Here is an 18,450-nt window from a genome sequence, read left to right as displayed (position 1 = left end):
TTACCACATTCCAAGAGAAATAGCATTCTTATTTTTCTCTGACATAGCTATAAGAAGGCTGTTTTTGTGGTACGAGTTGTATTTTTTGGGGTATATGTAACTTAGTGCTTCATGTTTACTAAAAAAATTTTGGGGGGTGGATAGAATGATGAGCAACTCCATAATTATACGTTTTTTCTCTTGTTAATCACTTTGAAGTAAAAAATAGCATGTTAAATTTATAATACGGTTTGTTACAGTTAGTGATATATACATGTTTATGTTTTATATTTTATTGCTTTTGTTTAAAAACAGTTTTTCTTAGTGGGACTAAAAAGTGGGATGATAAAAACAGTTTTAAAAAATCACACACATAAAAAAATATATACATCTAAATGTATGAAGGATCAAGGTCAGATACACTGGCACCCACATCATATTGAAATTACCAAGGTGGTGCTTTCTTCTATAAAAAAAGAAATAATAATTATATATATATATATATATATATATATATGGACAGTGACATCAGGGAAAACTCCTGAGGCGGAATCCCCGTCCACAGCGTTGCAAACGCTATGACTGTCGATTCCACTCCAGGAGAAGCTCCTGTCATCTGTGTCCATGACGCCATTGGCTTCTCCTGGTGCTACAGTGGCGCTAGTAGACAGCAGAGCAGGGAGATACCTCCCTGATCTGCTATAGTGCCCCCTGTAGATAGCAACCCCCCCTTCCAGTAAAGATAGCGCCACCGTAGCTCCCTGAAGTAGCTGAATCACCGTGTGGCCGGGTATTCCGCTCCTGGAGCGCTGCTTGATGCCTCTGTCCAGATATGGACAGTGACATCAGGGAAAACTCCTGAAGCGGAATCCCCGGTCACAGCGTTGCAGACGCTATGACCGTCGATTCCACTCCAGGAGAAGCTCCTGTCGTCTGTGTCCATGACGTCATTGGCTTCTCCTGGAGTGGAATCCCCGGTCATAGAGTCTGCAACGCTGTGACCGGGGATTCCGCTTCAGGAGTTTCCCCTGATGTCACTGTCCATATATGGACTGATACATCAAGCAGCGCTCCAGGAGCGGAATCCCCGGCCACATGGGGATTTCGCTCCTTCAGGGAGCTACAGTGGCGCTAGTAGACAGCAGAGCAGAGAGATACCTCCCTGCTCTGCTATAGTATGCACAGCAGCTGCTAGCGGCGCCACCGCCATCATGCCCGGTGTCACCGCTAGCAGCCGCTATGGCTGCTACAGCGGTAGCGACGACCACTAAGTGAAGAAGCGCCTGGGTGGATAGGCGACTGCAGTTAGTGTGTGTATCCCCGCTGGTAGTTGCAACGGCGCGGGGATACACACACCGGCTGGCACCCCTCTTGCAGTGTGGCGGCTGGCGCCCTGTGCGACCGCACTGGTCGAACATATCTAAGGCCGGCCATGTCTATATATATATATATATATATATATATATATATGTATATATACAGGGTGTCTCAAAAGTAAGAAAACCGGAAGGAGAAAACCTGTAAGGCCATGTGACCAACATGGTGGCAATCTTGAATGCTGCCATACTGGATTCAACTTATATAGAATTTTACCAGAAATACTTTTTATTAATTCTCATGCTAAAACAGTGATTATTCATCTCTACAGGCGATATGAATTATGGCGTTATCCCAAGTAGAAAGCGTGGATTGTCCTCATTTTGAATGAAGCAAACGTGTCATCGCAGAAGATTTCAACCAATGCCACCCAAACAGGTCTCCCATTACCCACAGAGCAGTTGACAAACTTTTTGCCAAATTCTGAGAAACAGGTTCTGTCGCCCTCCGAAAGCTGGACCAACAAAAACCGTTACAGATGTAGCAACAGCAAATGCTGTGCTGGCCTCATTCCGCAGGAGACCGCAGATGCAACCAAAAATATCCTACATGGCAGATCAACTTTTCCACAGTCGTCTGCATTTGTTCGACATCTGTCATGCTCATTCATGTTGACAAAAGGCCCCGACAGTTGGCCGAAAATGGTCTAAATCAGCCTTTTTGATCGAAAACCTCTAGTGTGTGGCCAGCTTTAGCTGCCACAGACATTACTGACTGTGATTGGCTATGATCGGGCTATCATGGCAGCATAACAGTACATAGGGTCACTCGAATGACCCAACTACTGCGACATACTATTATGACAAAAGGGTTAAAAACATTAACAGTAGTGATGTCTAGCAATTGTAATTCCAATTGGTGTTTGGCTTGCCATCATTCTGTCAGTTTTCCTTAACAATTCAGATATATACAATATATACAATACATATTTAACAAGGCTCTGAGGAATCATTAAATGAATGTACCCATGAGATACAAAATGACAAACAATGTAATGGTTTAGTAGCTTGGGCACATTTTATCTCCCCTACTATATAAAGGACAATAATATCCCCACTGCCATCATTTGCCACGAAAGCGAACCATAAGGTGGGTACAGTTATCTTTTATTTTTATTGATATTTTATTTTTATGTTTTTGTCTTTCTATGTTGTGTAATGCTCTTTTGGAAAAAGCCCGAAAGGGAATAGACAAAAATTAAAAAAATGGAGTGATAGAAATAAAATCACAATGTAAAGGAACAATTTCAATATATATTAGCATTAAAATGTATAAAGAATAGTGGACAATGCACATAAAAAATACTGACTGTTGTAAATTTGGACCAGTCCTTGGGGGGAGGGAAGTAACTATAGGAGGTGGCGAGGTTGCAATTGCACCAGGGCCATGATGTTTGAGGGGGTCCAAATAATCCTGGGCTCTTTTATAGATTTTTAATTGGAGCCCAGTAGCTTCAGGCTACCCCTCCTCTAAAAGAAGCTATGTATCTAGAAGTATTTTATTCACTAAGTGCAACACGTAGAGATTAAATTCAAACTGACTAATTTTGCATTATATTTCCCCCCGAAGAATGTCTCAAAAATTTTATGAATTATAATTTTTATCTTAATGTACACAAAAAAAAATACAGTAGATTAAAAAGTCAATGTGTGCTTATAACTTAAATGTATTATTCTCAAAGTTAATTTTGTAAAACAAGTCTTAATTTAAAGCTTTCAAAGACTAAGAGGTTATTATGATGTAGGCTTCCTTAAGGTGTCCATACACATTAGATATATGTCGGCCAAACCTGCCAATTTAATCGTTACTGTCCAACCATCTAATTTGTATGACGGTGTACCGACTCTCCCCCAATGGCAGATTTCGGGAGAGAGAAGGGTCGGGCATAATGTATTCCAATACGCCCAATCCTTTTTTTTTTTGCATGGAGATAAGTCACTGCCCGGGGAGTCTGGGCGGAAGCTTTCTACTCTCTATTGAGAACATATACGCACTCGGCCAAATCCATGCATGTGTAAAAGGGAGAATCGGGAGGAATAGCTGTTGGCCGCGTTCAGGCGACAGCTGTCTGAAACGTATGGCCAGCCTTACAGTTCATCTGTTTTTTCAACAAAGGGCAGATCCCACTTTGGTGGACTCGGTCTGGCTATGTATTACTTGGTCAAATGAATGGCGCCATATAATACTGCATGACCTCTACAGAGGAAATGTGTGGATAACTCAACTTACCCCAGTGATATCTGCTGTTTATCTAAATATTAGAATCAATCAGTTTCTCTCCAAACTGACTCCATTTGTGAAGGGGTTGTCTTGGTAGGACATCTTTCGGGACATTTCTGGGCAACATATATTAGTTGGAATTGGCGCTCCTTTCCAACCATGTTAAATTCCGCCACCTTGGGCAATAGTAGTAATAACTTAGGAACAACAGTCTGGATTACATATTTAACTGTTTGCTTTCAATATCTCTCTACTTATGTCTTTTGTCCATAGATATTTATATATGATGTGACCGGACTCAAAGTGCATTACGTAAACTAAATATCATCATAGGAATTCCCAAAATATCGTGTCATGGAAAATTTAAACCAGACAAATTTCAAAGACTTTGAGCTACTAGGATTTTTTATCTTTGAGAACTACAGTCCAGTTTTGTTTACAATCTTTTTTATCATCTATATTTTGACCCTTTTTGGGAACATGGTGATCATTTTGTTGGTATATTATGACATTCATCTCCACACGCCCATGTATTTCTTCATCACTAACCTGTCCTTTTTGGAGATTTGGTATGTTACTACCACAACCCCAAAACTTTTGACTATGTTAGTAACCAAAAATAAGAAGATCTCTTTCTACTGGTGCTTTGCTCAGCTCTACATGTTCCATAGTTTGGGTATCACGGAATGTAATCTATTGGCTATTATGGCCATTGACCGATTTGTGGCCATATGTAAACCTCTCCGATACAACCTCATCATGAATGCCAGAGTCTGTAGAGACTTAGGCCTGATGTGCTGGATAATTGGGTTTCTGATGGCCCTCATTCCCATGACTCTAACTTCTCAGGTTCCATTTTGTGGAAGATATTACGTGAATCATTACTTCTGTGATATAGCGCCGTTACTCAACCTGGCATGTAGTGATATCACCGTGACTGTCACCATAAACAGATCCGTTGGTGGCACTGCTACAATGTTTAACCTTGCCATTGTCGTTCTCATGTACATTAATATCATATATTCCATTATAAAGTTAAAGACTAATAGAGGACGAATAAAGGCTTTCTCCACCTGCTCCTCACACTTGATAGTGGTGACCCTATTCTATGGTGCTGCTTGTAGTGTTTATGCCAGTCCTAAAAGACCACATTTAGTGGAGTATGACAAATTATTTGCCCTAGTATATGCTATGTTCACTCCATTCCTCAATCCAATCATCTATAGTCTAAGGAACGAGGAGGTAATATCTGGGCTAAAAAGGGGCCTACAAAGCATACAGAGACATATCAAAGAAAGGTAACAGAAAATGCTGCAAATTTACGCTCCCAATCCTCCTTGTTTACGTTCAATTCCATGCTGAATACTACATTTTATGGTCTAGATTTACAAAGAATATTAAAGTTAGACAATTACAATAATTTATGTTTTTGTCTGGATTGACACATCATGTCTGAAATTTAGGAACTTGTCTTTCTTTCCACCGACAATCTATATCATTGTGTAATAACATGTCCATAAGTAATTGACAAAGTCCCTGATAGAATTTAATAAAGCATTGCTCAAATATTTTCTTCAAAATTTTTGCACCAATAGGCTTTTTGAAATCTATGACTTACATTTGTAGTGTGTTTTAAATGTGATATGAATGTGTGATCAGATGACCGCTGTTTTTTATTAGTACTCCTGGGGTCCTCCTCGCTAATTCTCATTTGATGTGTTATATGTGTGACAATTATCTTTTTCTCTCTGGTGGTGTAGTAATCTGTTCCTTAATATTCAGAGTGGGATTATCAGTATTTTCTACGCAAAATTTACTGGCCAGGCTTAGGGTACATTTACACATGTTGGTTTTCTTGCCACAATTTGTGGAAAATTTCAACAAAAAACACTGCAAAACAGGAATGTGTAAAAACACCCCAACACGGGTATGATTTGGTAGAGTGATTTCACGATGAGTGTAATTTGCCACTATGACTCACTGTGATTAAGTCAGTATTATCTTCCTCCAGCCTCAGTTTTTGACTCTCGGGGCTGTGCAGACTGGCAGTGTAAATTGTCTCGTGTTCTCTGCTCCATTGCCCACTGCATTCTCTCATCTATACCAATCAGTGGAGTAACATTTCTGGTAGCATGGGGTGCAACTGTGACAGGCCCCGGAATGAAAGGGCACTGGCCCGGGAATGAAAGGGCACTGGCCCGGGATCATCTTAGACTGACACATCAGGCGACCCGTGCTACGCCGCATACATGGTCCTGATGTCGCCTGAGGTGATCTAGGGCGGACCCCCTGTAGACAAGAGAAGTCGCAAGAGTGGTGAGTAAAGGCATTCTTTTTTTTTTATGTCTGATCTGGGGGGAAGTTGATCTGAGAAGGTCTGAGCTGCGGGTGGGCGCAGCACAGGGCCAGGCCCTCGCTGGTTACACCTCTGGCGCCAATCCCACGCTTCAGCTTGCTACAGAAAAGTGATGGATATCCCCCGGGATTCCACCCTTGCATTACAATATGCATATGTGTGTCTCTGCATAGTGAATGTATGTAGCGAGCATGTACATTTGTGATCATGTATGTGACTGTGCTCATGTGGGATTGTGAATCGCAAGCATGACGCAAGAAAAAAGTATGTTTACATACTTTTTTCGATAAATATATAGAAACACTGGAATAAGGCGCCCTTTAAAGGGTCAATTTGTTTCAGTACAGTGACAAATAAACATTTAGACCAAAAATGGCAGATATTCTATGACGTGATGTGAAAAATCATAACTCCCAAAATTTAAATCCCAAATAGTGTGATATTTTAAGTCTCCACTAATCTGTTGAAAATACCCCAAAAACTGCACACATAGAGCCCCCTTTTTACTCATATGTGCTTACGCCCCTTCTTGCAGTCCAATATTAGATAAGGTTTGGGCCATATAAGAATATAATCAGGATATATAGGTAATAATCTGGTCAGTAAATTAATGCGCTCTTTATAGTCAATCCATTGCTCTTTGCTGAAGAAAAAGGTACAACATTGCAAGAAATTATGATGTTATGTGAACATATTTCAGTGGCAACATTGGGCTGTTATCAAGATTTTGTGAAAATTGGGAAACTGAACAACAACAGCTCCTATCTGATGCTATATTTAGCAGGGAAAATCAGCTAATCAGTGTTAGTGTGCTACAACTATATAATTTGCCTGCATTTTTTTTTATCTGTGACACATATGAAGTGCACATAACATAATTTACTGCCAAATAAAATAAAACAAAATTCTTCGTTTTCTCTACATACATCATTCCAGGTTTTGTTTTCAACGGTGACATTGAGTGCACTGGCAAAACAAATAATTACATTTTAATGCTCTGTCCATTGTTGAACCTTTTTTTTTTTTTCAACTGGGACATGGAAAAAGCGCTTTAATTTAAAAACTGCGTCATCATAACATCCAAAAAGTTGGCCAGGCCTCTTCCTCTACAAAAAAACTTTAACTCACTCTTCCTGTTGCTGGGAGAATTATTGGGACAAGGAATGAAGGCAGCAGCAATCAAAAAAGGGACAGAGTTGACCATAGTAGTCTTCAATTTGATACTCCGAAGGAATATTAGAGTTGATCATTGTTTTAGGGCACTTCCATTAAGATGATTATAATAATACTTACTGTATGTCACATGTAGATTGCATCCTTCCAAGTACTTTACACCTTGGGTAAACACCAGGAGATTACAGCATTGAGTTACCAGAAGTAAAGGCAGCAATTGAATAGGCAGTGGTGGTGGATCTTTTAAAGATATTGGGGTGGAAAAAGGATAGTGCTTTCTATTTATTTTAATTTTTTTCAAAGAGTTGGGTGGACACATGGAGTATAATGATGAAGTGCTGGACCTGAAAACTGGGTCCTAGTGAGCAAGAAAAGCTAGGGTGTTATGCAATGATACATGGGGTGCATGAGGAATGACCGCTTCGTGTCAAGCAGGCATCAAGACAATGGTGTCTTAAACATTACTTCTGGCTCTTAACCATAAAAACTATTGGATCCCTGTGCAGCTATCCCATGTGAATTTTTTTTTTTCATTTCTCCACATTCATCTATGACTTTTTCTCGTGTTTTCCAGGAGTAGATCAGCCAAGCTTAGGCACACATTTTGGAAAAGGGGTCTAGTGGTCTCACATACACCGTCATTATGCTGTCATGTAGGAGGCAAATAAGAATGTCCAAAACAACCTTTCGACTCCATCTTTACAGTCACAGAAACAACAGTCCAGTCTCAGTTCCCAGGGCAAAAGAGGTGCTTCGATATGCATCCTGTTGGCATTAGTGCTGCAAGCTGTTACTACTAGGAAGTAGACATTATCAAAAGTCCAAAGTCTTTCAATGTGCGTGGCACTAGTCCCAAACGGGGCTCCGTCCTACTGACTTCCAACAATATATTTGAGTAAAGGACAGCACTCTGGTCTGATATCCAAACAATCATGGACATTTTACTCTGGTTGTTCAACGTTTTATTCTCAATACAGCCTGTTTCAAGCACATCAAAATCCCAAAAAGTGTACAGATCGATGGTTGCTCCCCATTAAATAACAAAAAACAACTGAAAATGTATTCATAATCCGTTAATAGCAGACATATATATATATATATATATATATATATACATATGTAATAACCGTGTATAAAGTAATAGTAAGAAATACCTGGGTGTTTTTCAATATACAACAATAGTGTCTCTTACGGAACCAGATGTTCCTTACCACGTCATGCGTACCACCCCTCAGTGACGTCACATAAAGCAACAGTAGATTGTATAGTTCCGTAACTTGCGTCATCACATCCATCTTATGTGACATGCGTCATCAGGCAAGGTATGCGACCGTTTCTATCATACAGTCTCTTCAGCTCAGACTCACGTCATGGCATCACGCTTGTCCTGACAATGTGCTTGGTTACCATATTACTTAGGGAGCGTCATAATTGACTGGTAGCCGCCATATGTAGCAGCGTTGTTACCATAGGGATTTACAAACATTGTGCAGAACCAAAACATAGATTACATTTGGTCAAAGCATAGTAACGGATAAAAGCACTATACATCGTTGGATCGCATCAAGGTAATATTATATAGAAAATGTGATTAACCCCTTCCCGACATAAGACGTATACTGACATCATAGCCGGGTAGGGGAAGTATGGAACAGGCTCACGGGCTTAGTACGCTCCATAAAATACGGGTGTCGGCTGTATGTTCCAGCGGACACTTCACTGAAACAAGTGGGATCGCGCTTGAGCGCGATCCTGATCGTTTGACCCCTTAAATGTTCATTTAACTGCTTTGATGCTGGTTTAACTCCTTATATTCTGCAGTCAATAGCTATCTAATAATATCTGCCATCTTTGTACTCCTATTAAGCCCTGCCAGGCTTAATAGGAGCCTGGCAGAGACACGATATATTACAGCAAATAGTGATAGAGATCTACCGATCGCTGGTTCAGGTACCCTAGAAGGACTAGTAAAAAAGTTAAAATATGTTAAATAAAGCTAAAAAAAAACAGCCTTTTCCAATTTTCCTGCTAAAGCATTGTAAAAGCCATAAAAAATAATAGACATAATTGGCATCGCCGTATCCATAAAAGTCTGATCTATTACAATATAACATTATTTAACCCGCACAGTGAACGTTGTTAAAAAAAAAACCTGTAAAATGCCAGAATTGATGTTTGTTGGTCACCTCATGTCCCACAAAAAATGGAATAAAAAGTGATAAAAAAAACTCGCATGTACCTCAAGCTCGTCCTGTACAAAATAAGCCCTCATACTGCTCAATCGACAGCAAAATAAAAAAGTTACAGCTCCCAGAATTTGGCAACGCAAAATAAATTTTTGTTTTTACAATTAGTTTTTTCCTTATAAAAGTAGCAAAACATAAAAAACTATATAAATTTGGTGTCACCATAATCGTATTGACCTGCAAAATAAAGTAAAAATGTAGTTTTAATTGCACGGTGAACGCCGTAAACACAACGCGCCAAAAAAATCAATGAAAAATTCTTTATATTTTTAATTTTTCACCCCACAGATAATTTTTTCCCCGTCTCCTAGTACATTAGATGGTACAATAAATTGTGCCACGAAAAACGAAAAATAAAACTTTCATAGGGCTATATCGAGAGAAAAATAAAAAAGTTATGGCTTTTCGAAGGTGGGAAGGAAAAAATTTAAATGAAAATCCAAATAATGGCTGCAACGGGAAGGGGTTAAAGGCGCTACATAATATTCCGGCCTCTAAATATTATATATTCTGTAAGGAAAGGACAATTGTGATCAGCATTATCTTATCCCCACTTATATATAGTATATCATGAACCTATAAAACTCATCACACACTGGAACACAGTCATAATCCAAGCTTAAATATAGTTACATTACGACCCTGTGTAACAAGAAAGTCCCAAGTGTCATTCAATACAAAAAAAAACAACAATATAAAAATAAAAATTATGTTGTATATATTGTATATATACTGTGCATGTATATATATATATATATATATATATATATATACAGTATATATATATATATATATATATATATGCAGTATATATATATATATATATATATATATACATCTTGTAAGGCATGCAGAACTATGTAGTCAGTACATCTACGGAATTATAATAGTAACGGTAAGTATTCTTCATAGGACGGGTGTCAAAGAAAAGTCAACATTTTGGCCCCTTGATTGTAAAGCTCTCAAGTTCAAAAATACACCTAAACTCTTTTTGTCTCAATATTTCCTCTCTGTCCCCACCTCTTTGTATTTTGGGCACATGGTCAATAATCCTGAAGCGTAATTGGCTCAAATTATGTTGTTTTAGGAAATGTTTTGGTACCGGTAGGTCAATAAGGTCTCTACGTATCGTGGGTTATGTTTGCTCCTTACATTCTGTCGTGTTGTGTGATTATACAGTATATCAGGAATATTGTTTGGCAGATGTGGAACCCGCTTAATCCGGTATCCTTTACCCATTTTAGGATGCAAAAATGATGCCCATTGATAATAGGTTATATATTATGTAGGACTTTCATGCACAAATCTTATATAATATTACATTGATATCATCCAATCATGTATGGCTCCCTTATCACTGTTATTCTAGTTTGGCAAAATGCAATCTATATTTTGGTTATGCACAATGTTTGTACTCCCCTATGGTAACCATACTGTTATATACACTATATGGACAAAAGTATTGGGATGCACCTCTTAATCATTGAATTCAGGTGTTTCATTCAGTCCCATTCCCACAGGTATATAAAATTCAGCACTCGCCATGGAGTCGTCTTTACAGACATTTGTGATAGAATGGGTTAGAGCTCACTGGATTCCAGCGTGGTCCTGTAATAGGACGCCACCGGTGTAACAAGTCAGTATGTGAAATTTCTTCCCTCCTAGATATTCCACTATCAACTGTGTGTGATATTATTGCAAAGTGGGAGTGTTTAGGAACCACAGCAACTGCCATGAAGTGGTAGAACAAGTAAAGTTACAGAGCGGTGTCACCGAGTGCTGAGGTGCATAGTGCATAAAATTCGCCAACGCTCTGCTGACTCAATAACTGCAGAGTATAAACCTCCTCTGGTATTAACATCCACACAAAAACTGTGCCCCGGGAGTTTCATAGCATGGGTTTCCATTGCCGAGCAGCTGGATGCCAGCCTTTCATCACCAGCCACAATGCCAAGCGTTGAATGTAGTGGTGTAAAGCCGCCGCCACTGGACTTTGGAGCAGTGGAAACGTGTTCTGTGGAGTGACGCTTCTCTTTCTGGCGGTCTGATGGACGAGTTTGGGTTTAGTGAATGCAAGGAGAATGTTGCCTGCCTGACTGCTTTGTGCCAACTGTAAGGTTTGGTGGAGGAGGGATAATACTATGGGGATGTTTTTCAGGTGTTGCCTAGGACCCTTAGTTCCAGTGAAGGGAAATCTTAATGCTTCAGCATAAGACATTTTGGACAATTGTAGCTTCCAACTTTGTGGGAACAGTTCGGGGTTCGGCTCTTTTCTGTTTCAGCATGACTGCGCCCCAGTGCACAAGGTCCATAAAGTCATGGTTGGGTGAGTTTGGTGGGAAGAACTTGACTGGCCGCACAAAGCCCTGACCTCAACAACATCCAACACCTTGAGATGAACTAGAATGGAGATTGTCAGTCAGGCCCCCTCCTCCAACATCAGTGTCTGACCTCACAAATGTTCTCCTGGATGAATGAGCAAAAATTGCCACAGACACACTCCAAAACTTTTTCTAGCAAGGTATTGATTGCGTTAGCACGGTAGGGTTACATTTCAGGGTATTCGGGGCAATTCCTGCCTCTGCTGAGGTACACACCACCTTCAACACCTGAAACATTAACATTGGATGGTGCAACATATGTCTTTGATGACTTACCTGGTCAAAATAGTGAAAAATACTAGTAGGGATAAACAACAGCAACGACAAAGAGCTGTGGCGACCAGATGACTCATCAGGCTATTTCTGACGCCTACAGATGTGTCCTTCCTTCCTTTACCTTTCCTCATAACTCAATATATCTAGAGACGTGTGGCGCAAGATGACCAGCTTAAAAGAATAAACATAATTTCACGACACTCCGTCACGAGATGTCTATGCTATATATGTCTATGTTTGGCCACCTAGTGTCTGTGACGTACTTAGCGGCATGTCGCGATATTGTATTGAATCTGTTTCCTGAGAAATTGAAGTCCTTAACCAAATTTAAGCAAAGTTAAGGATGGACACATCTATATTGTAAATATGTCTAATCATGTGTGTCCTTCTATGATGCTCTCATACAGTGCAGTACCTCTTGAGAATCTGATTTATTTCCAAGAAAGGAAACAGTAGAAGGAGAAGGAAGAGGAGCTGACGTCTTTGCAAGCTCTTCAACATGCCAAAGGGGAAACCACTGAACCTATGTCTACTGCTGGTAGACCAGCCAACTGGGACTGGGACGGGAAAGATAGGCTGTAGAAAAGTGGGGAACACACAGTGATGCCTTCTCTTTCCTCCAACACTATTGTCACGCATGGCCTAAACTGATAATTTTCTATCGGGGACATCATCAATAAAAAACAGTGGACACTATCTACTAGTTACATGGGAAATTTTGTTTCCGTATCAGCTACTTTTATTTTAAGTCAACAGAATGTTTATTCATTTTCATTACAGTAAATTTCCAAACCGGCATCCCCAGTCAGGACCATCAACGTGCTGGATCTTATAGACTTACAAACTCTATTTATACTTAGGATAGTAATAAACACCAGTGTCCTTAGAGATCTACAGCGAAGGTCTACAGCAGAGGGTCCAATGGTCTTATTATCTTGGGTGCTGATATTCATCAGTGGGTCAACGTCAGTGATCGATCTCTTAAGGATGGTCATTTCCATCATGCACCAAGGACATACCAGATTATGGTGCCAGGCTGATAAATACTCACTGTATCATTCAGTTGTTGTTGTTATTATTATTAATTATATATACTATAAGAGGAATTGTCATTAAGAAAATACATTGACAAAAAATAATTAATGGAACATATGAGACACTGAAATTAGTCTATGCAGTTTCAACTACAGTTTATGTTTAACAAGACTCAAAGGATTAATTAAATTACTTTCAAGTCTTGATGTCAATCACTATAACCGGTACCCCATGAGATTCCACCTAAACACAGAATATTTGTGTGTTGGCGTGTTTTATGTCACATCAGTAGATAAAATACTATATAAATACCTGCACTGTTACCAATTATAGGATTTGGCTCTACGGTTGAACTTACAGAAGGTGGGTATATGGAATCCTGATTCTTGTATTAAAGTTCAGTGGGGTAACACAATGGGTGAACCAATTGGTACAGCTAGGGTGCACTTTGCGCACAAAAGATTGGACAGAGAACAGAGTTCTATTATTTTTTCCAAACTATTTAATAATGATCTTGTGGATGGGATTTATAGAAAGGTGTCAAATTTTGCTGACAAAATTTTGTAGGTTACTTAAAACAGTTGACTATAACATTTAACATAAAGTCCTAGATAAGCTGGCAGCATGGGCAAAAACATGGCAGATGACATTTAATGTTGATAAATGTAAAGTAATGTAACTAGGTCAAAATAATAATAACGGAACAAGAGAAGGACTTTGGTATTCTGGTTACAAATAAGCTAAACTGCAGCACTCAATGTCAAGCAGCAGCTGTAAAAGCAATTAGGATTTTAGGGTGTATAAAACGAAAGATAAATACTTGTGATTCAAATGTAATATTACCCCTCTATAAATCCCTTGTAAGGCCACATTTTGAAAATGGAATTAAGTTTTGGGCTTCAAATTGTAAAAAGGATATAGGAGCGTTAGAGAGGGTTTTAAAGGTGGGCGACAAGATGATTCAATGGGATAGGAGGTGTCGCTTACAATGAACGGCTAGAAAAATTTGGCTTGTTCAGCTTGGAAAAAGATGCAAGTAAATTCAGTTCTGCTACATCAATATATCTTCATGAACGTTTACATGGAGAGAACCCATGGTATCAAAATGTAAGATGATGATGGACAATTTATGGTTGACAAGAGAAACAACACTTCTTTTGCTGGTCCACCCCTTTCCTCTCAACAAAAAAAAACAGTACAAAAAATTAGACGTAAAAACGTAAAACTTTACCTGACAGTCCATTCCTATAGGGTGATACTTGCTTCAAATTCACATATCAGCATAAAAAAATTAGGAAATTTGGTGTAGAGAATAAATAAATTAAGAAACATTTTATAATTTTGCTCCATTGTATCATATTTAGCAAAACATTATCAATGGTATCCGAAATTTATAAGCTACTTCATGGTTAATGAAACAATAGTCTACCCTTAAAAAAATAACATATGAAGAGATTGGCATCCATTTTATTATCCCATTTTGCCTCAATTTTTATGTACTTTTTGTTTCTATAAGTATTCTTATTTTTTATTATTGATTTATGTTTGTCCCCTCACTTTGCTTACTCCATCATATATATATAGATATATATACACATATATATATGTGTGTGTATATATATATATATATATATATTTATATATATATATATATATATATATATATATATATATATATATAAAATATATACATATATAGCATGGCATATGTGGTTGAATGACTTTAAATACATTTTCTCAACGAAATATATATATATATCTGTTGACCCCATGGGCAGAAAAATAAAAAAATAAAAATCTTTGAAATTGAGGAAAAAAAAATTAAATCTTTAAAGTTACACTACAAATGATAGTAAATGGGATAAATTATATTTAAAAATAAGAATATATAATTTTAAGAGCCAACAGCAGAGGAGGTCGGGGGTCTATTGGCATGAATACTAAATGTAAATATTGTATTATAAAAATGTTCTGAAAATTAAGAATTTAGGCAAACATTTTGAAAATGCAAGAATTGATAAATGTTTTTTCTCCAAATTTGTTCAGCATTTGTCCTGAGTATTTTTACTTGTTCTGTTGTTTTTTTGGGGGGCTCCTTGTTATTTAATTTTTCAATGACTTTGTACCCAGTACATTAAAATGCTGAACTGGCCTGGAAAAAAAATGATGAAAGTGACAAACTCCCATTTCAATAGTAGAGATGTGCCACATATCATGGAGATGTAATTTTGGAATAAAAATATTAAAGTCGCACACGTCATCTGAACGGTTTATAACCCTGACAATGTGAGGTCTGTGTATGTGGAGCCGGGACAATGTGGAGGCATCTCTAAAAGTGACTGCCGGAGCTGGATATGTGATGGACACACAATCTTTTGTCATAGTTTTGGTATTATACGTAACAGAATAGGCAGTAATAATACTTTTTACTAGCCTAAGTAGTAATATTATCAATAATAGCCATGTAGAATCTTTTGTAGGACTCATTATCATTAGATATTCTAGAAGTGGATCATATTTTGGACCTTCTTGTCACAGTCTTTGCATTACAAATAGTTAATCTTAATGTTATTATTTTTTATTATTATTATTCACTGAAACTAACATGATTCATTGTAATACTAGTTTATTGTCAAGAATATTACTACGACACTAAGATTTAAGTGGTTTCAAGCTTCAGCTGGATCATCCAAAATCCGAATGTGTATGAGTTTCTCCCGAATGACCCTTGGTGGCAGGTATCGGGGAAAGAAGGAGCGGAAATGTTGAATTTCCTCTGTTCTCATGGGAGATAGGCCACTGCCAGACACATGTTATTGCCTTCTCCCCGTAGAAATAACTATGCATGCTCAGCCAAGTTGAGTATGCATGTCTATGGTGGAGTTGGGAGAAATAGCTGTCGACCTAAAAAGAGTTTGGCTGACAGCTATCTCTTGTGTATGGCCAGGTTTATAGACCTTCTATTTTGTTACGTAGTAGTAGTAACAATAGTCATGAACTACATGTCAAAAATATAAATTCTGAAGTGTTGTGTAATTTTATGTCTAGTTATTGTATAATTTGGAAAAGAAAAACTAAATTATGAATATTACCATAATCCTAAAATTAAAATATTAAACTTTTTGCTATTTTCAATTATATTTTGTCTACAGATAAAGCAATATATATGAAAGTAGGAACCGCAATAATATATCACATGAATTTGTGAACCTATCGTGTCATGGAAATTTTGAACCGGACGAAGTTCAATGACTTTGTGCTGCAAGGATTTGTTGAACTTGAGAACTATAGTGTTACTATGTTTATATCCTTCCTTATTATCTACATTTTCACTCTTTTTGGAAACATGGTGATCATTTTGTTGGTATATTATGACATTCATCTCCACACGCCCATGTATTTCTTCATCACCAACCTGTCCTTTCTGGAGATTTGGTATGTTACTACCACAACCCCCAAGCTTTTAATTATGCTGCTGACCAAAAATAAGAAGATCTCTTTCTACTGGTGCTTTGCTCAGCTCTACATGTTCCATGGTTTGGGTATCACTGAGGGTATCGTATTGTCTGTCATGGCTGTTGACCGATTTGTGGCCATATGTAAACCTCTCAGATACAATATCATCATGAATGCCACAGTCTGTAGAGACTTAAGCCTGATGTGTTGGATAACTGGGTTCTCAATAGCAATAATTCCAATTACACTAACATCTCGAGTTCTGTTTTGTGGAGCAAACTATCTCCATCATTTCTTCTGTGACTTAGCGCCATTACTCAGCCTGGCATGTAGTGATATCACAGTCACTCTCGTCATAAATAGATTTGTTGGTGGCTTTACCACCATGTTCAACCTTGCCATTGTCATTCTTGTGTACATTAATATAATATATTCCATCATAAAGATGAAGACTAAAAAAGGACGAATTAAGGCCTTCTCCACCTGCTCCTCACACTTGATAGTGGTGACCATGTTCTTCGGTACTGCTTGTATTGTTTATGCTAGTCCCAAAAAAGCCCATTCGGCAGATTATGACAAATTGTATGCTCTTGTATATGCTATGTTCACCCCATTTCTCAATCCCATCATTTATAGTTTGAGGAACCAGGACGTAAAGTCTGGGCTAAAAAGAGGTCTTCAAGGCATACAAAGGCATATTCATCCTATGCAGTAGGCACTGATGTAGTGCTGTCAATATACAGCCCCTTCCCTTGAATGCAATACCAGATACAGCCCATAGACAAGAGTGGTGCTATTTCAGGGGAAAAAAACAGACCCTGTTTTCTAATCCTAGACAATCCTTTTAAGGCCTTATTTACACGAGCGTGTCAGATTTGCATCCACAAAAAAGGAAACATTTTCAACCTTTTGAATGTCCATGTTGGGTTTGTATGCGTTCCGTGTGTCCATTTTTTTATGTCCTCATATCATCCCTTTTTCTCCTCTGCAAGCAGTTCCTGGTTCCACCTTTTTTTTCTGCATCACTTAGCAACGGATGCGTGAAAAGTGGACAGGACACAGATGTCATCCGTTGTCTGTCCGTTTTATTCACACACCAATAAACTTCAATGGGCGAATATGGTCGGCAACAACAGACTAGAATAGAGCATGAATAGAGAGGACACATTTAGAAGTCAAAGACACCTGTCTTATATCTGGCAAGTAACTTCACAAGCAAATGTTTGGTAAATGTTGACCACGTACATATATTAAATAAAGATGTGAGACGCAATAAAGTATTTTTAACTATTTAGAATTATATATTGCAACATTAAATAGAAGAGATACCCGTAGCATGAAGATCGGTTTACGGGTACTCAAGTCTTAATCTAGTATGTCAAATGGGTTTCCCATCTGAGACTTTTATGGCATATCCGGGTGACATACCATAAATGTCTGATAGGTGAGGTTCCCAACTCCGGAACCCCAAATTTGCTTTATGAGAATATGGGTGGGCATCAGGGGCAGAAAAAACACAAATCACGTGTGATTTCACAAGGGCGCTATTGGTAAATAACTAGTTGTGGCTTCTTTTTAAAGATGTGGTCCCCCCTAAGTGAATGTGCTACTGTTACTTTAAATATAAAGATTTGCAGGTTTCTGACTTGTTTCTGACCGCAAAAGGACTATTGTAAATACTGTTATTATATGGATATTGTGATATTGCTTTATTCCTTTGTAGTGTGTTTACTGAAGCAGGCAAAGGTGGTTTACTTTATCCTTTGCAGGTGGCATATGACTGTGGCACTGGGGGAAATTCCCTAAACGCCATCTTTTAGTTACTTTTTGCGCCAATAACGGTGTAAGGACTCAACCAACGTAGTGAAAAAAAAGCTTTACGGCCCGGAGAGCAGTAGAGTGCTGTTAGTGCTGACTTCTTTATGGGGTTAGAGACAAATATTTATTATGG

The 18,450-nt window shown here is 38.3% G+C and overlaps 2 protein-coding genes across 2 annotated transcripts; both read left to right on the top strand.

Annotated features, from left to right (window-relative positions):
* The first annotated feature begins 3,930 nt into the window (after positions 1-3,930).
* Positions 3,931-4,878, top strand: LOC142665067 (olfactory receptor 6N2-like). The gene has a single exon (XM_075844609.1). It carries the CDS (start codon positions 3,931-3,933, stop codon positions 4,876-4,878), a length of 948 nt encoding a protein of 315 aa, XP_075700724.1.
* Positions 4,879-16,263: 11,385 nt separating this feature from the next.
* Positions 16,264-17,214, top strand: LOC142665066 (olfactory receptor 6N1-like). The gene has a single exon (XM_075844608.1). The coding sequence runs from the start codon at positions 16,264-16,266 to the stop codon at positions 17,212-17,214; it is 951 nt and encodes a 316-aa protein (XP_075700723.1).
* Positions 17,215-18,450: the final 1,236 nt, after the last annotated feature.

Source organism: Rhinoderma darwinii, chromosome 12 (assembly GCF_050947455.1).
Source record: "Rhinoderma darwinii isolate aRhiDar2 chromosome 12, aRhiDar2.hap1, whole genome shotgun sequence".
Classification (NCBI taxonomy): domain Eukaryota; kingdom Metazoa; phylum Chordata; class Amphibia; order Anura; family Rhinodermatidae; genus Rhinoderma; species Rhinoderma darwinii.
Note: the sequence above shows the minus strand (reverse complement) of the source record. Positions and strands in the feature narration are given on the sequence as shown.